Source organism: Watersipora subatra, chromosome 9, assembly GCF_963576615.1.
Source record: "Watersipora subatra chromosome 9, tzWatSuba1.1, whole genome shotgun sequence".
NCBI classification, from domain to species: domain Eukaryota; kingdom Metazoa; phylum Bryozoa; class Gymnolaemata; order Cheilostomatida; family Watersiporidae; genus Watersipora; species Watersipora subatra.
In genome coordinates, this window is record NC_088716.1 from 33,384,827 (window position 1) to 33,410,329 (window position 25,503).

Consider the following 25,503-nt stretch of genomic DNA (forward strand, 5'->3'; position numbering starts at 1 on the left):
ACAAGGTGATTACTGGTGGGTAATAAAATGTTTAATGTTGAAAATTAAATTATTCATCGCTATTGCAACAGTTGTCGTCAAATTGTTGATCAAATTGTATCACCTTATCACCTTTGATTTGATCACCTTATCAAATTGTTGATAAGGTGTATGTTCATTGCTAGCACTAATTGTTGATAAGTTGTATGTTCATTGCTAGCACTAATTGTTGATAAGGTGTATGTTCATTGCTAGCACTAATTGTTGATAAGGTGTATGTTCATTGCTAACACTAATTGTTGATAAGGTGTATGTTTATTGCTAGCACTAATTGTTGATAAGGTGTATGTTCATTGCTAGCACTAATTGTTGATAAGTTGTATGTTCATTGCTAACACTAATTGTTGATAAGGTGTATGTTCATTGCTAGCACTAATTGTTGATAAGGTGTATGTTCATTGCTAGCACTAATTGTTGATAAGGTGTATGTTCATTGCTAGCACTAATTGTTGATAAGGTGTATGTTCATTGCTAGCACTAATTGTTGATAAGGTGTATGTTCATTGCTAACACTAATTGTTGATAAGGTTTATGTTCATTGCTAGCACTAATTGTTGATAAGTTGTATGTTCATTGCTAACACTAATTGTTGATAAGGTGTATGTTTATTGCTAGCACTAATTGTTGATAAGGTGTATGTTTATTGCTAACACTAATTGTTGATAAGTTGTATGTTCATTGCTAGCACTAATTGTTGATAAGGTGTATGTTCATTGCTAACACTAATTGTTGATAAGGTGTATGTTCATTGCTAGCACTAATTGTTGATAAGTTGTATGTTCATTGCTAGCACTAATTGTTGATAAGGTGTATGTTTATTGCTAACACTAATTGTTGATAAGGTGTATGTTCATTGCTAGCACTAATTGTTGATAAGGTGTATGTTTATTGCTAACACTAATTGTTGATAAGGTGTATGTTCATTGCTAGCACTAATTGTTGATAAGGTGTATGTTTATTGCTAGCACTAATTGTTGATAAGGTGTATGTTCATTGCTAGCACTAATTGTTGATAAGTTGTATGTTCATTGCTAGCACTAATTGTTGATAAGGTGTATGTTCATTGCTAGCACTAATTGTTGATAAGGTGTATGTTCATTGCTAGCACTAATTGTTGATAAGGTGTATGTTCATTGCTAGCACTAATTGTTGATAAGGTGTATGTTCATTGCTAGCACTAATTGTTGATAAGGTGTATGTTCATTGCTAGCACTAATTGTTGATAAGGTGTATGTTCATTGCTAGCACTAATTGTTGATAAGGTGTATGTTTATTGCTAGCACTAATTGTTGATAAGGTGTATGTTCATTGCTAACACTAATTGTTGATAAGTTGTATGTTCATTGCTAGCACTAATTGTTGATAAGGTGTATGTTCATTGCTAACACTAATTGTTGATAAGTTGTATGTTCATTGCTAGCACTAATTGTTGATAAGGTGTATGTTCATTGCTAACGCTAATTGTTGATAAGGTGTATGTTCATTGCTAGCACTAATTGTTGATAAGGTGTATGTTTATTGCTAGCACTAATTGTTGATAAGGTGTATGTTCATTGCTAGCACTAATTGTTGATAAGTTGTATGTTCATTGCTAGCACTAATTGTTGATAAGGTGTATGTTCATTGCTAGCACTAATTGTTGATAAGGTGTATGTTCATTGCTAGCACTAATTGTTGATAAGGTTTATGTTCATTGCTAGCACTAATTGTTGATAAGGTGTATGTTCATTGCTAGCACTAATTGTTGATAAGGTGTATGTTCATTGCTAGCACTAATTGTTGATAAGGTGTATGTTCATTGCTAGCACTAATTGTTGATAAGGTGTATGTTCATTGCTAGCACTAATTGTTGATAAGGTGTATGTTTATTGCTAGCACTAATTGTTGATAAGGTGTATGTTCATTGCTAACACTAATTGTTGATAAGGTGTATGTTCATTGCTAGCACTAATTGTTGATAAATTGTATGTTCATTGCTAGCACTAATTGTTGATAAGGTGTATGTTCATTGCTAGCACTAATTGTTGATAAGGTGTATGTTCATTGCTAACACTAATTGTTGATAAGGTGTATGTTTATTGCTAGCACTAATTGTTGATAAGGTGTATGTTCATTGCTAGCACTAATTGTTGATAAGGTGTATGTTCATTGCTAGCTCTAATTGTTGATAAGGTGTATGTTCATTGCTAGCACTAATTGTTGATAAGGTGTATGTTCATTGCTAACACTAATTGTTGATAAGTTGTATGTTCATTGCTAGCACTAATTGTTGATAAGGTGTATGTTCATTGCTAGCACTAATTGTTGATAAGGTGTATGTTCATTGCTAGCACTAATTGTTGATAAGGTGTATGTTCATTGCTAGCACTAATTGTTGATAAGGTGTATGTTCATTGCTAGCACTAAATGTTGATAAGGTGTATGTTCATTGCTAGCACTAATTGTTGATAAGGTGTATGTTCATTGCTAGCACTAATTGTTGATAAGGTTTATGTTCATTGCTAGCACTAATTGTTGATAAGGTGTATGTTCATTGCTAGCACTAATTGTTGATAAGGTGTATGTTCATTGCTAACACTAATTGTCGAACAGGATAAATGAAAATCACACGATTCATGCGGATTCCTTACTCTTGATGCGGGTCTTTCATTCCATTGTAGAAATTGTTCTGCTGTTAGTGACCTCCTCTTAGGTTTCGTCTGGCGCTGTACAACCTGATTTTATGCGTCTTCAACAAATTTTAGAACGTTGCAATGCCAAAGTCTTTTTTATGTAAGTTGCTATTGAGCTTTACTGGTTTTGGCTGATTCTTACCAGCTGATATGATTGGTTGATAGGCATTGTGTAAAAGATCAGTCAAACCTTTTATTTATCCCCATAGTGGACTAACACAGTTTTTTGATAATTGTACCACTAAATGTAGGTATAGCCAGCTGGTGAGAAAACTAGGTCAAAGTTGTTTCTTGTTTATAGTATAGCAGCTGGTTTTAGATGGACTTTAAACGTTTAAATGGCTTTAAATGAATGGTCTTACTGTTATAACACTAGATGGTGTTACCTTACTGTTATAACACTAGATGGTGTTACCTTACTGTTATAACACTATATGGTGTTACCTTACTGTTATAACACTAGATGGTGTTACCTTACTGTTATAACACTAGATGGTGTTACCTTACTGTTATAACACTAGATGGTGTTACCTTACTGTTATAACACTATATGGTGTTACCTTACTGTTATAACACTAGATGGTGTTACCTTACTGTTATAACACTAGATGGTGTTACCTTACTGTTATAACACTAGATGGTGTTACCTTACTGTTATAACACTAGATGGTGTTACCTTACTGTTATAACACTAGATGGTGTTACCTTACTGTTATAACACTAGATGGTGTTACCTTACTGTTATAACACTAGATGGTGTTACCTTACTGTTATAACACTAGATGGTGTTACCTTACTGTTATAACACTAGATGGTGTTACCTTACTGTTATAACACTAGATGGTGTTACCTTACTGTTATAACACTAGATGGTGTTACCTTACTGTTATAATACTAGATGCTGTAACACGAGAACAATAAATACATGTGAGTGGCATTGTGTAGGCGTTAGCTTATTAGTATAGATTGATGACTTATATTTTAGGTGACTCATGTCCAGACAGGTAAAGTGCTGGTACCCCTACAGGCTGGTTCACACTATATCCCCGCCTCTCGGCGTTCACGCCACAATACTTTAACAATGTTTGAACTATCACAAATCCATCTACCTCTGCATCATTCATTGCTCCATGATCAAGCGTTCTCATTTTTTCCCTATGGAACCTCTTTTTTCACATCTTTGAATCAAATACTAGTCCTGCAGCAACTATCATAATTGGAATTAAAGGTTGAGTTGCAACAAAATTCACATTACAGTTATTTGGTAACAAAAGATTTACCGTGTCTTACTCTGTTGTATTGTAAGTACCAAATATGGGGAAATGTGATTACAAACTCTTAAAAGCTCAAAAACGAAAAGCCGCCGTAGATTGGAATATCTTTATTTCGATGACGTAACCACGAAATTTGGTCATCGTCTTGTCACGTATGTTCTCACGTGAATTGAAAGGCCAATACAAAGCTCAAAATAAAACTTATCGTAGCACTAGCTTATGACAAACACTTCAGGTTTTACATAAGACCCCGTATCAAATATAGATGCTCGCTACTTTACAGTTTTCTTTTGGCCTTATTCAATCGTAAAGTCGTAATCTGATCATGTGACCCAATCCTTCGCAAATAATTTTTGCAACACTTTGCGATTATCACAGGTGACCAACAGGCTCGTCATGATTATCAGACAATGGTATGTACTCCTTCGAGCTAAGGTTAAAAAGTTTAACGATTTTTTACGGTAAGTTATATGATATTAGTGCTAAAACTGACAGCATTACAATGACGATAAAACAGACGCGTAAGAACAATAGACATAGTTTTATTGAATGCGTGAAGTATATTTGTGAAAATATTTGGACGAATAAGGTTGCATGAAAGTCTAAACAGAAACCATCTCTCACAACTACATCACATTTGAGCCATTTTGGAAAGGGAGTCCAAACTACGGCGGTCTCGTGTGGCTGCGATTTTCTGTTCGTTTTTGAGCATTTAAGAGCTTGTAGTCACATTTCCACATATTTTGCACTTACAACACAACAGAGTAGGACATGGTGAATCTTTTCATATCAAATAACTGTAATGTGAATTTTGTTGCAAGTCAACCTTTAAATAAATCACGCTATCCTTGACAGCGAATTACTACTGCCGAAATGGTGCACATTGTACTAGCTGTTGTTGATGCGCGGCGAAATATTGGAAAGTTTGACAGCTGCAAACTTTCCAACGCATCCTCGCTGCTTCATCAATGCAAATGGTTTATGGTGCGCGGAGTCAATGATGAACGGCGAGAGGACAACTCTTTCATATGGTGATATAGTGTGAACCAGTCTTTACACGTTGGTAAGGGTTACAGGTAAGTATTTTTACCACAGCATACTGATGCTTCAGTTATCTATTATTATTGCCTCATGTCTATGTATGTGCAGTCAATGTAGGTCTTTGCATGTGTTTTATTCTCATCGTACAACATTGATAAAATACTTGAGCAGGATAAGGATTTGCCATACCATGCCATAGATATAATAAACCTATTATTTATTATATCTATGGTATTTTTAGTAGCAAAGTTGATTGATTGTACTCACTCCCTGATTCCTTGTATTTAACAGATCCTTTATTTACTCCTCCTTACTTACTCCTCCTTACTTACTCCTCCTTACTTACTCCTCCTTACTTACTCCTCCTTACTTACTCCTTACTTACTCCTCCTTACTTACTCCTCCTTACTTACTCCTCCTTACTTACTCCTCCTTACTTACTCATCACTTACTCCTCCTTACTTACTCCTCTTTACTTACTCCTCCTTACTTATTCCTTTTTACTTACTCCTCCTTACTTACTCTTCCTTACTTACTCCTCCTTACTTACTCCTTACTTACTCCTCCTTACTTACTCCTCCTTACTTACTCCTCCTTACCTACTCCTCCTTACTTACTCCTCCTTACTTACTCCTCCTTACTTACTCCTGCTTACTTACTCCTCCTTACTTACTCCTCCTTACTTACTCCTTACTTATTCCTCTTTACTTACTCCTTCTTACTTACTCCTTACTTACTCCTCCTTACTTACTCCTCCTATGTTATTACTGTTGTATATATATGTTATTACTGTTGTATATATATATTAATACTGTAAAATATATGTTATATCGGTATTAATGTAATATATCTGTTATTACTGTAATATATATGTTATTACTGTAATATATATGTTATTACTGTAATGCATATGTTATTACTGTAATATATGTTATTACTGTAATATATATGTTATTACTGTAATGCATATGTTGTTACTGTAATATATGTTATTACTGTAATATATATGTTATTACTGTTATATATTGGTTATTACTGTAATATATATGTTACTGTTATATATGTTATTGCTGTAATGCATATGTTATTACTGTAATATATGTTATTACTGTTATATATCTATTATTACTGTAATATATATGTTATTACTGTAATATATATGTTACTGTTATATATGTTATTGCTGTAATGCATATGTTATTACTGTAATATATGTTATTACTGTTATATATCTATTGTTACTGTAATATATATGTTATTACTGTAATATATATGTTATTACTGTAATATATATGTTATTACTGTTATTATCTATTCATTAGTACTTTTGTTATCTATTCGTTGTTACTGTTATTCGTGTAACCATTGAACGAGTATTTTCAGTTTCAAGTAATTCTTTTCAACAGTATGCTAGATTATCCTAGAGATTATCCAATATTCTAGTATCAAGCTAGATTATCCAAGAGATTATTCAATATTTTAGTATCAAGCTAGATTATCCTAGAGATTATCCACTATTCTAGTATCAAGCTAGATTTTCCTAGAGATTATCCAATATTCTAGTATCAAGCTAGATTATCCTAGAGATTATCCAATATTCTAATACCAAGCTGACATTATTTCACTTGCTCCCAATATCTCATTTTACAGCTGTAGCAATGGCTGTTGCTCAGCAACCAACAGCTGCCTTACCTCTGGCTTATCAACATTTTTCCGGCTGAAGAAAATAGATTATGCGAATGTATCAGAGACAAGATTACGCAGGTGCTTGGGTACTCTTGACCTTGCTGCTCTAGGTATGGGCTTGACAGACAATTTCATTATATGCTTGAAGTGTATGGTGTATATGATGTATATGATACATGTGAAAAGAGTCCACGAGTGATAAATATAAGATCCCTTCTTTAGCCAATCATCAGCAGGAAATTTTTATATAGGTCATATTTAATGTTATCGTCCGTAAAATGGGTTGTCTGTGATTTCGAAGATTTTCGTTGTTAGGGATTTTACTCTATTACTAGTTAGTTACGCGCATCGACTAGTAGTAGATTCTCGTAGCTATGTGCATCGACATCGATATTTCATTTACTGAATTAATTGACAACGGTTAATTTCTGAATTACTGCACGGACTTTTATTGGCGAACAATAGAATTGTAATAATGCTTAGTTCAGCGGAGGTGACTCAAAGTTTTTCAAGCGTCAGGTGATTAAAGACAGGTTATGACAGGATAGGCAGACAGGTTATGGTTAGAGCTGACAGGCGTCATCAGCGTTATCCTGCAGAGAAAGACAGGAGAATGGAGGTAAATTTATCTTTGACTTTGAGTATCCTATACATGTATTCTAACGGTAATAATTTTAATACTCATGAATACATCTACTAATAAATAAACTTAACTCGTTTCATAACTTTTTAATCGTTTCACAACTCGTTTCACCTAGCTATAACATTTGCTTAAAATTTTCTTTGGCAGTTTTAGCTAGTAAATTAGATTTATGATTAGAATTTATGTTCATTTCTCACTTGTAGAAAGTGAGGAAAATCAATTGACCAATGCTCATCTTTAGCTCTCAGAAACAAAGCTTGGAATTGTTGGCTTGGCGTACTTGTGCTTTTGCTAAAGATTTGTTCATTTTGTAGTTTTACACTCTCAATCTGTCTAATGCTGCGATGAAAATTTTTTGGCTTGTAAAAATTGTATAACAAACTAATAATGTTGAAAATAATGCAAAATATGATTGGCAGAACATATCAAATACATCATAGCCCTGTTGCCATCTGTGCTGAAATCTTGTCTGATAGATGGATTTATGAAGTGTATTCAGGGCTGTATTGACAACTACTTTTGACTAGCGTGACTTAATTCCAACGGAACAAATATTACATTCGAAAAATTCTGTTTCACCCTAATTAGTGGCAACAGGTGAGTTTACAAACCGCTAACTAGGTGCAAGAATGGCTTTAATAACCCTTTGCCAGAATTGGATTAATTGATTTCAACGAAACTGATGTTGTTTTATGTTCACTATATCAGTCAACTCATAAAACCATTTGTTTTGTACTTGAATTAACTAATCGAATGTGACCAGTAAATTCTTTTCTACAAATTGGTACTAATAATGACTACATAACGTTGACTATACATGACTTTTCTAGGGATGCAGTTGGTTTCGCCATATATTCGAACATATTATTTTTAAAGATGTGGCTTGCTTATTTTATCTAGCAACTAGCAACATATTCTTTTCAAAGATGGGGGCGAGCTTATTTTATTTAGTAGTTGGTTTCCGATGTGGGTAGCAACAGAGAACTTAGCTGATACAAACGCCGCGTGATACAAAGGCTGCAACGAAATAAGTTAACTCGACGACCTAATTACCGTAGACTGGTAGAATCGTAGTCGGTACTCAAATTTTTACACAGCATTCAGAGGAAACTACTACAACAGATTTTTAATTTCCTTTATTTGAGGCGTTTGAGACATTTATAATAATGTATCTGTAGCTTGATTTAAAATTTTATTCTAGTTAACATGAGCAAATACAAAATAAAATAAATACCAATAGAGCCGGTTAGGACTAGACTTTTATCGCAATAGCCGTTGTGAATACGAGAGATAGAGACGGGTTGTTTCACTAGTTACATCATTTTGAGCAAGTCTGGGCATGTTTTCTTTCCTGAGTATTTTTACCGCGATCCATTTTTGTCGATTTTAATCTTCAAATATTTTGACAATGAGATCGCCTAACTCAACAAACTACATATTAACTGATAGATAAAATAAAATACTTTCTTTTAAAATCAACTAAAATTTGACGTGATCAAATCTTCAATAGTAGTATGCGTATCTTCCTTGGCAGCAAAAGCACAACTGATGTGTTCCACACTGCATTTACACTTGTGCATGCCCTTTGGCCAAGTTTGTTGAACTCTACAACTTCTGAAAAAATTTCAGGTATAGGCAGTACGCTAGGCGCTGGAATCTACATAGTGGCAGGCCAGGTTGCTAAGGAGCATTCCGGACCTTCTGTTGTACTTTCCTTTCTGATTGCTGCCATTGCATCAATATTTGCTGGTAAGTATTTGATTATCTGTGGGATACTTGACCTAATCTACACACTCGGTGTACCAGTTTGTAGATTCATGAATAAATATGGAAATTTTTGGTTAAAAGGAAGAAAAATAATACATAGTCCATCAACTAATAGTAATACATTGTACTGTCTGCAAGTGACCCACTTCCAGACAATACAATGTATTGTCATTCCTTATAACATTCCATCAAAATTGGTTGATGATGCGGCAGAAGCTATTGCTCCTGTAATAACTGTAATTTTAAACTCCAGCTTAACAACTTTTTAAGTACCAAGTAAAATGAAAATAGCTAAAGTAAAATCCTTGTTTAAAAAAGGCTCAAATAAAACTTGCTCTAATTACAGACCCGTTAGTTTGCTACCAGTGCCAAGTAAGATAATTGAAAACGCTGTAAATAAACAGATTATGGAATACCTTGAGGGTAATTTACTGCTTAATGATGGGCAGTATGGTTTTAGAAAAAAGTGCAGCACCAAGGATGCACTAATTAAATTGACTAATAATGTTTTAAATTCCTTAGATGATGGTAAATGTGTTTTTGGCATCTTTCTAGATTTTAGTAAAGCCTTTAACACAATAGATTATAACACATTGTACTAAAAACTCCACAATTTTAATTTTGACATCACCGTAATTAACTGGATCAAAAGCTATCTAACTGAATGTAAACAACACACTATTATTGGTAACATTTTATCTTCCATACTAGATTTAACATGTGGTGTACCTCAAGGTTCCATCCTTGGTCCAACTCTTTTTTTAATAAACATAAATGATTTAACACATGTCACCAACTTTTTCACGCCTTTGCTCTATGCAGATGACACTAATCTCTTTTTCGAATCCTCTAACATCAACGAGCACATAGATTGCTTAAATAACTAACTTCTCGCTATTCAAAACTGGTGCACTTCTAACAAACTCACCTTAAATGTTGATAAGACTAATTTCATGTTACTAAAAAAACCCAAAATAAATTTCATCTAGATAACACTCATCCCTTTTTCATTTTCAACAAACCAATTTGTCAGACAGATCATACTAAATTCTTAGGTATTTTCATTGATTCTAATCTCACTTGGAAAAAACACATCAAATATTTATTAAAAAAACTGAGACCTTTATAAGGCTTACTCTACCGCACATCTGAATATTTACCCCGCAAACCTCTGCTTTTATTATACAATTCCATGGTTAATTCTAAACTTTCATATTGCATTGAGGCATGGGGCAATGCACCTCTCACTCATCCTACAAATTTAATAATACTTCAAAAACGCATGATAAGGACCATTCACAAAAATCCTTGCCTCACCCACACCAAACCTCTTTTCAAATCATCATCCATACTACCCACCAGTTCACTATATTCATATCGCGTTATACTTTCAGCTCATCAATAATTTCTTTGTAATTACATCCCTCGCACAATACATCAAACCCGATTCTCAAATTCCTGTCTAAATCTCCCACAATCTTCTTCCCGTGTAGGCCATCGCAGGGTAGATTTTCAACACGTTATTTTTTAGAATCAACTCCTAAGACTATTAAAGGCATAGAGAAGGTGGCCAGTTTCAAGAGAGAACTCAGGTTGTATGTGAATAAAACCGATGAAGACAAGCCCAACGCCACGACTAGCTATGCTATTGCATAGTATGGGCTTCATCACTCCTCCAGCTTTTTTCTTTTGCTCAACTAATTTTGTTGATGAAAATAAATCACAAATATCATCTTTTCAAGTGGCCCACCTCTATAGCTCTGCAAGTGACCCACTTATATAGCTCTGCAAGTGACATACTTCTATAGCTCTGCAAGTGACCTGCTTCTATAGCTCTGCAAGTGACCTGCTTCTATAGCTCTGCAAGTGACCCACTTCTATAGCTCTGCAAGTGACCTGCTTCTATAGCTCTGCAAGTGACCTGCTTCTATAGCTCTGCAAGTGACCCACTTCTATAGCTCTGCAAGTGACCTGCTTCTATAGCTCTGCAAGTGACCCACTTCTATAGCTCTGCAAGTAACCCACTTATATAGCTCTGCAAGTGACCCACTTCTATAGCTCTGCAAGTGACCCACTTCTATAGCTCTGCAAGTGACCCACTTCTATAGCATGGCTGTTCTTTTTGTAGGAGTCTGCTACGCTGAGTTTGGGGCAAGAGTACCTAAAACAGGCTCTGCATACCTCTATACATACATAACTGTAGGGGAACTGATGGCTTTTGTGATTGGTTGGAATCTTACATTGGAGTATATGATTGGTCAGTATTCTTTGATGACAACTAGCCAGCTTCTTTGTGTCATCGTAATACTGCATTGACAACAAACAACATATCAGTTGATATATTGTTTGTTGTTTTAGGTGATCTATCAGTTGATATGTTGTTTGTTGTTTTAGGTGATCTATCAGCTGATATGTTGTTTGTTGTTTTAGGTGATCTATCAGTTGATATGTTGTTTGTTGTTTTAGGTGATCTATCAGTTTATATGTTGTTTGTTGTGTTAGGTGATCTCATTGTCAAGATATTTGAAGTGTAAAATTGAAAAAAATTGATTGCAGTAAAAACGCTCAGAAAAACAAATGTGTCCACACTTCCCAAAATGATGTATATAATGAAACAGCCTGTTCATTATTAACAGATAACAACAGCCTGTTGTTATCTCTCGTATTCACATCGGTTATTTGCGATAAAAGTCTAGTCTTACGCGGCTCTATTGGCATATATTTTATTTTGTATTTGCTCATGATTGCTAGGATAGAATTTTAAATCTAGCTACAGATACATTATTATAAATGTCTCAAACGTCTCCAATAAGGGAAATTAAAAATTTATCATTTTATTTTCCTCTAAATGCTGTGTAAAAATTTGATTACTAACTATGATTCTGACAGTCTACGGTAATCAAGTCGAGTTAACTTACTTTATCGCGGCCTTTGTATCAGCAAAGTTCTCAGTTGCTATCTATACCAGACTAGTTACTAAATAAAATAAGCAAGCCACATCTTTGTAAAGAATATGTTCGAATATATAGCGAAACCAACTGCATTCCTAGAAAAGTCATGTATAGTCAACGTTATCTAGTCATTATTAGAATCAATTTGTAGAAAATAATTTACTAGTTACATTTGATTAGTGTATTCAACTACTAAACAAATGGTTTTATGAGTTGACTGAAGTAGTGAAGGCAAAACAACGTCAATATTGTTGGAATCAATCAACCCACCGATTCTGGCAAAGGGTTAATAAAGCCATTCTTGCATCTGCTTGGCGGTTTGCGGCATAGACTCACCTGTTTTCACTTGGTAGTGTGAAACATGAAATACTTTTATCTTTTGTTATTTGGTCTGTTGAAATTGAGTCAAACTCTGCCAAAGTACCCGTCAATACTGCTCTGATTACACTTCATAAATCCATCTATCAGACAAGATTTCAGCACAAGTGGCGACGAGGCTATGATTTGTTCAATATGTTCTGCAAATCATGTTTTGCATTATCTTCTACAATATTATTTTATTAGACAAATTTTACAAGTCAAAAATTTTGGTATAAAGTTTCTGTTTAAAACATCCATCCAAGTCGTGGCCACTCGCATAGTTTCACTCATATAATTGGCCAAATTAAGCTACTGCAGCAAACTCAAACAAAACATATCATAGTTTGTGCAGCACACATTAGTGTCTCTCTTTCCCATTTATGGCAGTTTCCGGACTAACGCAGCTGCTCTGCTAGTGGCACTACATCAACATCTTGTAATCAATAAAACAAATGTAATAAACATATGCCATTCATATATACGTCGTTCTAATGCGTATCTACTGAAAGCTTTTAAAATTGGAGTTAGATAGATTGCGAGTGTAATTTTCAAAATGGATAAATGTTTAGCAAAAGCATAAGTACGCCAAGCCAACAGTTTCAAGCTTTGTTTTTGGGAGTTGAAGATGAGCATTGGTCAATTGATTTTCCTCACTTTCTACAAGTGAGAAGTGAACATAGATTGTAATCATAAATCTAATTTACCAGCTAAAACTGCCAAATAAAATTTGAAGTGATTATTATAGCTAGGTGCAACGATAAAAAAGTTATGAAGTAATGATTTGTGATAGCAAAAAGTTATAATTTTATCAATTAGTAAATGTATTCATGAGTACTAAAATTATTACTTTTAGTATCTTCAACACTTGTTCATCAATCTAAGCCATTATATTTCTAGATGCTATAGGTTAATTAAGAAGCTGTCAATTTAACAATCGGCATCATTTATTTTATAGCAAGGACTCACGGTTCATTCGAACCATACATGCATGCACAGGAAGTTACATTATAGTCTCAAACAGGGAAATATAATCTGAATGTAAACACAACAGTATATATAGGAGACTCAAAGTTAAAGACAAATTTACCCCCATTTTTGTATCTTCCTCTGCAGCATAACGCTGCTGACGCCTGTCAGCTCTAACCATAAGTGGTTTGCCTCAAACTTTCACCACCTGATATTCAGAAAACTTTCCATCAATTTTTGTCTTCGTAGACTAACACTGTCCAGAGATATAAGCTTTTGAATGAGGCCATTTTTTGAAATGCTCAGATTTGAGTGGGTGCTTTATTCGTGACGTGTATAGTAATACATGTGAAAAGAGTGCACGAGCGATAAATGTAAGATCTCTTCTTTAGCCAATCATCAGCACAAAATTATTATAGATTTCATAATAAATGTTATCGCTTGTAAAACGCGTTGTCTGTGATCTTTAAGCGCTGAAATTCGAGCGGGTGTTTCATTCGTGACGTGTATAGTGATGCATGTGAAAAAAATTCACAAGCGATAAATACATGTACAACATCTCTTCGTTAGCCAATCACAAGCACGAACCTTTTATATAGGTTATAATAAATGTTACCGCTCGTAAAACGCGTTGTCTGTGATCTCGAAGTTAGGGTTTTACTCAATTATTAGATCGCACATCAACATCGCTATTTACTGAATTAATTGACATTGTTAATTTACTGCACTACTGCATCGACACATTTTATTGACGAACAACAGAATTGTAACAATGCTTCCAGCTCCTGCAAAGGCGACTCAGAGTTTTCTGAACATCAGGGGGTGAAAGTTTGAGGCAAACAGCTTATGGTTAGAGCTGACAGGCATCAGCAGCGTTATGCTGCAGAGGAAGATAAGAAAATGGGGGTAAATTTGTCTTTAACTTTGAGTCTCCAATATATATACTGTTGTGTTTACATTCAGATTATATTTCCCTGTTTGAGACTATAATGTAACTTCCTGTGCACGTGTGCGTGATACGGATGCACAGTGAGTTCTTGCTACAAAATAATCGATGTTGATTGTTAAATTGATGGCTTCTTAGTTAATCTATAACATCTAGCAACATAATGGCTTAGATTGATGAACAAGTGTTAAATATACTAAAGGTAATAATTTTAGTACTCATGAATACGTTTACTAATAGATAAAATTTTAACTTTTTGCTATCAAAAGTCATTGCTTCAGAACTATTTTATTGTTTCACCTAGCTATAATATTTGCTTCAAATTTTCTTTGACAGTTTTAGCTAGTAATAAGTTTGATTTATGATTTGAGTTTATGTTCACTTCTCACTTGTAGAAAGGGAGAAAAATCGCTGATCAATGCTCATCTTTAGTTCACAGAAACAAAGCTTAGAATTGTTGGCTTGGCGTACTTATGCTTTTGTTGAACATTTGTTCATTTTATAATTTTACACTCTCAATCTATCTAACGCTCAAAGTCAAAGCTTTCAGTAGATACGGGTTAGAATGACACATCTATGAATGACATACATGTATATTTATTACATTTGTTTTATAGATTACAGGATGTTTATGTGGTGCCATCAGCGGAGCTGTGTTGTCAGCGGTGATCACTATCATTGATTTACTGTTTTACACACAGTAAATGGTCTGTGTGGAAGACAGTTTACTGCAAGTAAATCGTCTTACACACATATGATTTATCTGCGGTAAACAGGTACTCAACTTCTACAGAGTTTGAGTTTTCTGCAGTAGAGTAATTTGTCCTTTTATATGAGCTGAAACTATGTGAGTGGCCACGACTTGGATTGGTGTTTCTAATAGAAACTTTATTCCGAGTTGAAAATTTTTGGTCTTGTAAAGATTATATAATAAAAAAATTGTTGAAGATAATACAAATTATAATTTGCAGAACATATTGAATACATCATAGCCCCATTGCCACCTGTGCCAAAATCTTGTATGATAGATGGATTTATGAAGTGTAATCCGAGCTCTATTGACAGGTACTCTCAGTAGCTCGACTCAATTCCAACGAACCAATTAATAAAAGCTCAAAGGATTTTATGCTCCACACTACTAAGTGAAAACAGGTGAGTCTATGACGCAAATTACCAATCAGGTGCAAGAATGGCTTTTTTAACCCTTTGCCAGAATTGGTGAGTTAATTGATTTAAAAGAAAATGACTTTGCGTTCACTATCTCGGTCAACTCATAAAACCGATTGTTCAGTACTTGAATCAACTAATTAAATGTGACCAATAAATTATTTTCTACAAATTGATACTAATAATGACTAAATAACGTTTGACTATACATGACTTTGTAAGGATGCAGTTGATTTCGTTATATATTCGAACATATTCTTTTCAAAGATGCAGCTTGCTTATTATATCTAGTAACTAGTTTTGGGTGTGGGTAGCAACTGAGAAGTTCGCTGATACAAAGGCCGTGATGAAATAAGATAACTCGACGACCTAATTACTGTAGACTGACCGAATCGTAGTCGGTACTCACATACGGCATTTAGAGGAAACTCATATGACAAGTTTTTAATTACACTTATTTGAGGCGTTTGAGACATTTATAATAATGTATCTGTAGCTAGATTTAAAACTTTATTCTAGCTGTCATGAGCAAATACAAAATAAAATATATGCCAATAGAGCCGCTTAGGACTAGACTTTTATCGCCATAGCCGATGTGAATACGAGAGATAGAGACAGGCTGTTTCACTATATACATCATTTTGGGCAAGTCTGGGCACATCTTTTTTTTCTGAGCGTTTTTACCGCAATCAATTTTTGTCGATTTTAATCTTCAAATATCTTGACAGTGAGATCGCCTAAAACAGCAAACAACATATCAGCTGCTAGAAAAAATCAATACTTTCTGTTAAAATCAATTAAAATTTGATGCAATCACATCTTTGAGCGCGTGAAAATATTCTTGCCCTTTCTATACGAATTTTACATCAAGTTTATTAACTTGATGTAACAAAGTGGCGAGCATTAACCAGTTGGCAGTACATTCCAAGTTTTTGTATTTCTAGCAACAGCCCACTCGTGTTTTCAGTCTCACACTATTGTGGTTACAATGAAGGAATCCCATTATTTCTGCTGGTAATTAGCTTAGAGGTCAGTGAGTTGGTCTTGTCAAGGGTAACTGACCCGCTGGTCACCGCATTACAGAATAGAGATGGCACCAGCAGTTCTTCAGCATCATTGTTTCTCTTTGCTGTGCACTTTCATTCTTTGTCGTTTTATTTCTATTATTACCAATAATTGCACGTTTTCTGCTTTGAAAAATTTTCAGAAGTGATAAACTGTGAATTATAATAATACACTAATAATAATATATACATAATAATTTGTGATTAAACAAATGTCTAAAGCGATTGTTCATAATTGTCCTCAATGTATACATGGTTGTCCAGCATATGGCTAGAGAAGATAATGTTTATAAACAGCGTGTGCATATGAAGCATTGTCTAGCAAGGTAATTGTCATACTAGGCTTGTGTAGTTACTAAGATACCAGCACACCGCTTCTTGCCACCTCTTGTTTAACATCAGTGCCAAAGAACATGAGAGTTGGGAAGGTCTTCATATGGCCCAGGTTATACTGCATCATCGATTGCTGCCAGGTCATACTGTGTGTCTATCTCTGCCGGGTTACACTGTGTCTACTGCTGTCAGGTTATACCATGTCTATTGCTGTCAGGTTATACTGTGTCTATTGCTGTCAGGTTATACCGTATCTATAATTGCTGTCAGGTTACACTGTGTGTCTATCGCTGTCAGGTCATACTGTTTATTGCTGTCAGGTTATACTGTGTGTCTATCTCTGCCAGATTATATTGTGTGTCTATTGCTGCCAGGTCATACTGTGTGTCTATCGCTGGCAGGTCATACTGTGTTTATTGCTGTCAGGTTATACCGTGTCTATAATTGTTGTCAGGTCATACTGTGTGTCTATTGCTGGCAGGTTATACTGTGTGTCTATTGCAGCCAGGTTATACTGTGTTTATCGCTGTCAGGTTATACTGTGTCTATTGCTATTAGATTATACTAGTGTCTATTTCTACGAGGTTATACTGCGTTTCTATTATCTCAAAGGCATGTTTGATTGTGATTGTCTGCAGGTACAACCAGAGGTCATATTTGATTGTGATTGTCTGCAGGTACAGCCAGTGTGGCCAGTGCGTGTTCTACCTACTTCGACTCACTCATAGACAATCGAATGGCCGAGTTCTTCAATTCTAACATGCATATGGATATCAACTTTTTGGGAACATATCCAGATTTTCTTGCATTTGGTCTTACGGTAGTCCTTGCAGGTAAGCTGCCAGGCTTCCATTAGTTGCCTTGTTAACTAGCTCATGGTTTGTGGTACCACTTGGTTTGTTCTTTATGTCCAAAAATTCTACCAAAATGTCTAATATCTAACAAGTCACAATGTTTTACAAAGTTGCAGTTAAATATTGAATGGATTTTAGTTCATCTATATATATATATATATATATATATATATATATATATATATATATATATATATATATATATATATATATTTCTCAGTTTGTGTATGTCCAACTATAGCTATTAAAATCTCAGAATTATGAGTATAGATAGACTACTCAGTGAGACATAGGACAGTTTATGAGTATAGATATACTACTCAGTGAGACACAGGGCAGTTTATGAGTATAGATAGACTACTCAGTGAGACATAGGGCAGTTTATGAGTATAGATAGACTACTCAGTGAGACATAGGACAGTTTATGAGTATAGATAGACTACTCAGTGAGACATAGGACAGTTTATGAGTATAGATAGACTACTCAGTGAGACATAGGACAGTTTATGAGTATAGATAGACTACTCAGTGAGACATAGGACAGTTTATGAGTATAGATAGACTACTCAGTGAGACATAGGGCAGTTTATGAGTATAGATATACTACTCAGTGAGACATAGGGCAGTTTATGAGTATAGATAGACTACTCAGTGAGACACAGGACAGTTTATGAGTAAAGATATACTACTCAGTGAGACACAGGGCAGTTTATGGGTATAGATAGACTACTCAGTGAGACATAGGGCAGTTTATGAGTATAGATATACTACTCAGTGAGACATAGGGCAGTTTATGAGTATAGATAAACTACTCAGTGAGACACAGGACAGTTTATGAGTATAGATATACTACTCAGTGAGACATAGGGCAGTTTATGAGTATAGATATACTACTCAGTGAGACGCAGGGCAGTTTATGAGTATAGATAGACTACTCAGTGAGACACAGGGCAGTTTATGAGTATAGATATACTACTCAGTGAGACATAGGGCAGTTTATGAGTATAGATAGACTACTCAGTGAGACATAGGGTAGTTTATGAGTATAGATAGACTACTCAGTGAGACACAGGACAGTTTATGAGTATAGATAGACTACTCAGTGAGACATAGGGCAGTTTATGAGTATAGATATACTACTCAGTGAGACACAGGACAGTTTATGAGTATAGATATACTACTCAGTGAGACATAGGGCAGTTTATGAGTATAGATAAACTACTCAGTGAGACACAGGACAGTTTATGAGTATAGATAGACTACTCAGTGAGACATAGGGCAGTTTATGAGTATAGATAGACTACTCAGTGATACATAGGACAGTTTATGAGTATAGATATACTACTCAGTGAGACATAGGGCAGTTTATGAGTATAGATAGACTACTCAGTGAGACATAGGGCAGTTTATGAGTCTAAATATACTACTCAGTGAGACACAGGGTAGTTTATGAGTATAGATAGACTACTCAGTGATACATAGGGCAGTTTATGAGTATAGATAGACTACTGGGTAAGACATAGGGTAGTTTATGAGTATAGATATACTACTCAGTGAGACATAGGGCAGTTTATGAGTATAGATAGACTACTCAGTGAGACATAGGGCAGTTTATGAGTCTAGATATACTACTCAGTGAGACACAGGGTAGTTTATGAGTATAGATAGACTACTCAGTGATACATAGGGCAGTTTATGAGTATAGATAGACTACTCAGTGGGACACAGGACAGTTTATGATTATAGATGATGATATTAACTAGCATGTTATGAATCTGCATATTTATAAGTTATTTAATGATAATCTATCAAGTGATATAAATATATATTCATGAACAAGTGACATAAACGAACCATACTTATATTACATACAGAAACAAAATTTACATTTTTAAAACAAAAATATTTCTATTGTTTGATTGCATAGCTGCGTTTTGATTGCTGCTTTTGATGGAATGAAAATCTTCTAATTGTCCAATACCTTCCACAATGTCCTCCACAATGTACCTCCACAATGTACCTCCACAATGTACCTCCACAATGTACCTCCACAATGTACCTCCACAATGTCCCTCCACAATGTCCAAACAATTATTCGGCAAAGCAAAACTTTCACGCACTGCATTTAGCACAAATGCGTACATACATACATACATACATACATACATACATACATACATACATGCATACATACATACATACATACATACACACATACATGCATGCATACATACAAACATGCATGAATAAAAGTTGGTAAGGTTGATTAAGCAGATAACTGATAGATACTTCAGTGCCATTGTTTCAACTCTCAGACATTGCATTTCTGTTTCAGTCCTACTGGCCTGCGGAGTGAAGGAGTCTACTATGTTCAACAATGTATTCACCGGTTTGAATTTACTTAACATACTTGTGGCTGTCGTGGCTGGTTCCTTCAAAGCAAACCCAGCTAACTGGGAATTGCCTCCACACAACTACACAGATAGGGTGAGTATTAGCGTTCGTTAATAAGGAGAAGGTGCTCAATAGTGAAGGATGCTGACCATAATGCCATTGAGACACATGAGAGTTCATGAGTATAGGTAGGCTACTCAGTGAGACACAGGGCAGTTTATGAGTATAGATATACTACTCAGTGAGACATAGGGCAGTTTATGAGTATAGATAGACTACTCAGTGAGACACAGGGCAGTTTATGAGTATAGATAGACTACTCAGTGAGACACAGGGCAGTTTATGAGTCTAGATAGACTACTCAGTGAGACACAGGGCAGTTTATGAGTATAGATAGACTACTCAGTGGGACACAGGGCAGTTTATGAGTATAGATATACTACTCAGTGAGACACAGGGCAGTTTATGAGTATAGATAGACTACTCAGTGAGACACAGGACAGTTTATGAGTATAGATAGACTACTCAGTGAGACACAGGGCAGTTTATGAGTCTAGATAGACTACTCAGTGAGACACAGGGCAGTTTATGAGTATAGATAGACTACTCAGTGAGACACAGGGCAGTTTATGAGTATAGATAGACTACTCAGTGAGACACAGGGCAGTTTATGAGTCTAGATAGACTACTCAGTGAGACACAGGGCAGTTTATGAGTATAGATAGACTACTCAGTGAGACACAGGGCAGTTTATGAGTATAGATAGACTACTCAGTGAGACATAGGGCAGTTCATGAGTATAGATATACTACTCAGTGATATACAGGGCAGTTTATGAGTATAGATAGACTACTCAGTGAGACACAGGGCAGTTTATGAGTATAGATAGACTACTCAGTGAGACACAGGGTAGTTTATGAGTATAGATAGACTACTCAGTGAGACACAGGGCAGTTTATGAGTATAGATAGACTACTCAGTGAGACACAGGGCAGTTTATGAGTATAGATAGACTACTCAGTGAGACACAGGACAGTTTATGAGTATAGATAGACTACTCAGTGAGACACAGGGCAGTTTATGAGTATAGATATACTACTCAGTGAGACATAGGGCAGTTTATGAGTATAGATAGACTACTCAGTGATACATAGGGCAGTTTATGAGTATAGATAGACTACTCAGTGAGACATAGGACAGTTTATGAGTATAGATAGACTACTCAGTGAGACATAGGACAGTTTGTGAGTATAGATAGACTACTCAGTGAGACATAGGGCAGTTTATGAGTATAGATAAACTACTCAGTGAGACATAGGACAGTTTATGAGTATAGATAGACTACTCAGTGAGACATAGGGCAGTTTATGAGTATAGATAGACTACTCAGTGAGACACAGGGCAGTTTATGAGTATAGATATACTACTCAGTGAGACACAGGGCAGTTTATGAGTATAGATATACTACTCAGTGAGACATAGGGCAGTTTATGAGTATAGATAGACTACTCAGTGAGACACAGGACAGTTTATGAGTATAGATATACTACTCACTGAGACATAGGACTGTTTATGAGTATAGATAGACTACTCAGTGAGACATAGGGTAGTTTATGAGTATAGATATACTACTCAGTGAGACACAGGACAGTTTATGAGTATAGATATACTACTCAGTGAGACACAGGACAGTTTATGAGTATAGATAGACTACTCAGTGAAACACAGGGCAGTTTATGAGTATAGATAGACTACTCAGTGATACATAGGGCATATCATGAGTATAGATATACTACTCACTGAGACATAGGACAGTTTATGAGTTTATATAGACTGTTTCCCTTTGCTCACGCTCAACTGTCATAGGCTATTTCTTGACTTGGCACTTTGTCAGACTAGCATCGGTTAGTATTGTTTAGTTCCTTGTTTCTGTGCCAAGTTATTTGCGTAATTCCCATATTGAATTGAAGAGTATCATCATTCTCAAAGCTGTTTACTTCGATAACTCACAAGAACTTGAGCTGCACTGGTTTTTTTCTGCGTTGCTTGTCATAGCACATAGTGATAGGATGAACTTGCTGAACAAAAGTTTTTTAGAAATGTTACTGTACATGACTCGTTACATGCAGTCAGCAAGCTAACAGGGCATCGGTGCTGAGCGCTGATGAATAAAGCAGAGGTGTCTGAGGTGCCTGAGGTATTGTATGCTGTTCTTGTCAGCTTATGTAAGACCCCAAACTTACTGACTTCCAGTTTTCTAGCGCTTCCCTCATCTATATAAATACACTACCAATGATAGTACCATATATAGGTATACATATATATCAGGGTTGGCATAGTATTTCCCATGATGGTTATTACCGCCGGTTTTTACCACCCCGGGAAAAACTCATTTTTTGACAGAAAGCGCGAAAAATTAAAAAACCTCTTTTTTGACAAGTTGACTAATGCTAAAGCAAAGAATAACAATACACTTTTACCATTAGTTGTCATAGAGTTTCTTTATGGCTCTTTAACAGTACACAGGCTAAAAAGGCGCATTACCTTTATAATTGATTTATTTTCTAAATATTAAATGAAAAGACTTGATTACAAGATAGTATTTGTTTATTTACATATATTAAATATCAATATTGAATAAAAAGCAAAACTGATACTTGTGAAACATGACAGTGAGCATAATACAACAATTCAAAATTAATTGAAAAACAAAAACACGAAGATAATGAATGCCAAGTTGCCGAGACCGGTGAACTGAACAAACAGATTAGAGTATTGAGATTTGATTATCTAAGAAAAGTTAATCCTCGTCTTCGGCCGAATCATACGCTAAAAAAATTGTTTTTAGGTTTTGGTAGCAAGCTACCAATTTGGATGCTTTCTCCACTCCAAGCCTGTTGCGCAGCTTGGTCTGTACTAAGGAAGAAGTGCTAAACACTCACTCTATAGCAGCTGAAGATGCGGGCAATATAGAAAAAAAATTTCCCAACTCACCTAACGCACGCACAGTATCGCTTTTAGACTTTCAAATCATGCTATTCCACCAGACAAGTGGAGGCAAGCTCTTACGCATATTTTCGTCAAATAATGATTCTACGAATGGGGCTACATAGTTGGTAAACATGTATAGTGTAGGAACAGAGTTTAGTATTCTCACTCTCAGATAATTTTCTCCCTCTTCTTCCTGGCTTTGTTCCAGATCAGAACCGAGGTATCGCGGGTCTAACAGGTTTGCTAAGAAGTGAGCTGACGTGACCGCATCAGCAAATTGTGATTGCACTGATTTTTTCATTTCTTGCGTCATGTGGTCTGAGCTGTTAGAGTTTTTCAGAATGTTGAGCCACAATTGACATGATTCCGCTATATTGCAGTTGTCAGATTGGCACCTTTCCAAAGCGAAACTAATTGGCTCTAGAAGAGAAACCATATCTTTTGCTTGCTGATACAGATTTTGATTGTTCACCAAGTCGGTTATTCTCTTTTCCACATTATTATCTCCATTGCACACTGTCAACATGAACGGCCGGTTACAAATGTACTTTTTCGGGCATGTGATTTGACTATTCCGTCGTGTTTTACACGACAGCTGCGGTTTTATAGCGCCTACTTGCTGTCTCAACAAAGCATTTGGTGTGTGGTGATTTCTAAAGTACTTTCGGATTTCGACAACGTTAGCCATGATTGCTGAAACTGTGAGGTCTTGACCAAGCAGATTTACATGTAAATAGTGGCTAGAACAGCCATATGTAATGATACCATTGTCCTTTTCTAAATTTTTCCTCATCACTTCATTTTGCTTTCATTGTCGGTAGCCACTGCTACCACTTTGGCAGAGTAATTATTTTCTAGATTGGTGATAGTGTCATTTGCGAGTTGAGTGCAGTATTCTGCAGTTTTAATGTTACTACCGGTGTCTACGCTTGAAATAAAATAAGACTTCTCACCATCATGAACGGCAGTAGCAATGACTGGAGAGTTGTGAATATCGCTCCAACCGTTTTGAAGAAGTGTTACCTCTTTTCCTGACAAACGGCTTTTAATATTACTGTCAACTTCTTTGTGTACAGTGTCGAGCAACGAGCCTGCCAAAGCTTTTCTAGATGGCGCCACGTATCCAGGTCGGAGGGTCTCGATCATGTTTTTCCACAAAGGATTTTCTGCTAAAGCAAACGGTAGATTGCACCCATAGAACACCTTTGAAATGAGCTTGTCCAATTCAGTCGCTTTTCCTTCATTGGTTTTTACGACATAAGCATCAACTGATTGCTCCCAACACAAATAATATCCTCCAGCTCATCAGTAGAAGTAGATGCCTGAATAATAAACAAAATGATTGAATTAGCGCAATCAAAACAATAATTATTAGCTGTATTACTATTATTAAATAAAATAAAAACGAGTTTACAAAGCAAAGTGCAATGTTGGGAATTTATGGGGCTTCAATGTACAATCGTTTTTAGTGAAAAGAATTAACCTCAATGAAACAATTGATACAAAAACTGGCTGTTGACGATTGCACTAGAACAGTTCAAAATAAATTTTGTAAAAATATTAATTTTTAAAAATCGTACTTATGGCACAATTCACATTAAAAAAATTTGTAAAAACCGCTTTGACTCACCACTTATAACTTCAATTTTAATTTTAATTAAAAATTAAAATTATCAGACAAGATAGATCATTCATCACTAACCATTATAACAGGTTTATATATTTATAAATGACACTATTAAACTTTTCCTTTTAACTAAAATTAATCAAACAAAACGAATATTAGAAAAAACTTACCTTTGCGTTTTTGTTGGAGGATTTATTTGCAGCAGTGGAACTTGCTCCATCTCCAGCCTTATGCCTTTTTATATGGCTCCGCAGTCTATCTGCCTTGGCACTAACCTTATCACCACATATCTTACACTTGGCTCTACAGACTTTGTTATTCTCGTAAAGTTTTTCAAAATCGCACCATATAGGATCTACAGGACGCCCTCCTGACATGCTGACTGGTAAAATTTGTAGTAGCTATTGTACGGTTCTGCTTCTCTGTTAAATTTTTATAATTTGATAGTGTACTTCACAATATAGACACCCTGTATGATTCACTGCTCTTGCCCAGAATGAATGCCAGTTGATCTGTTGATCTTGGGTGGTCTCTGGGTCTTGTGGGCTCTACCAGCTGACTTGCCATAGTGTTATACATTTGATTAGGTGTGCTTCAAGTCCTTTTTCTCTCAGCCTTTGAGCCAACGCCATTTAGTTTTTAGCTCTGTTTTTCAATGCTGACATTTTCTGTTACTTGTATTAAGTTTCATCATTATGCCAACGTTATATACATATACATGTATAATC

At 35.4% G+C, this 25,503-nt stretch overlaps 1 protein-coding gene across 1 annotated transcript in view; it reads left to right on the forward strand.

Moving 5' to 3' along the window:
* Positions 1 to 25,503, forward strand: part of LOC137403814 (cationic amino acid transporter 2-like) — a 50,144-nt gene that overhangs the window by 4,547 nt on the left and 20,094 nt on the right. Inside the window, exons 2-8 of the mRNA XM_068089869.1 lie at positions 2,700 to 2,811; positions 3,697 to 3,715; positions 6,677 to 6,822; positions 8,985 to 9,104; positions 11,251 to 11,379; positions 17,587 to 17,742; positions 20,099 to 20,250. Of these exons, the coding sequence (XP_067945970.1) occupies positions 2,793 to 2,811; positions 3,697 to 3,715; positions 6,677 to 6,822; positions 8,985 to 9,104; positions 11,251 to 11,379; positions 17,587 to 17,742; positions 20,099 to 20,250 (741 nt within the window). The 5' untranslated portion in view covers positions 2,700 to 2,792. The remainder of the gene's footprint in view (positions 1 to 2,699; positions 2,812 to 3,696; positions 3,716 to 6,676; positions 6,823 to 8,984; positions 9,105 to 11,250; positions 11,380 to 17,586; positions 17,743 to 20,098; positions 20,251 to 25,503) is intronic.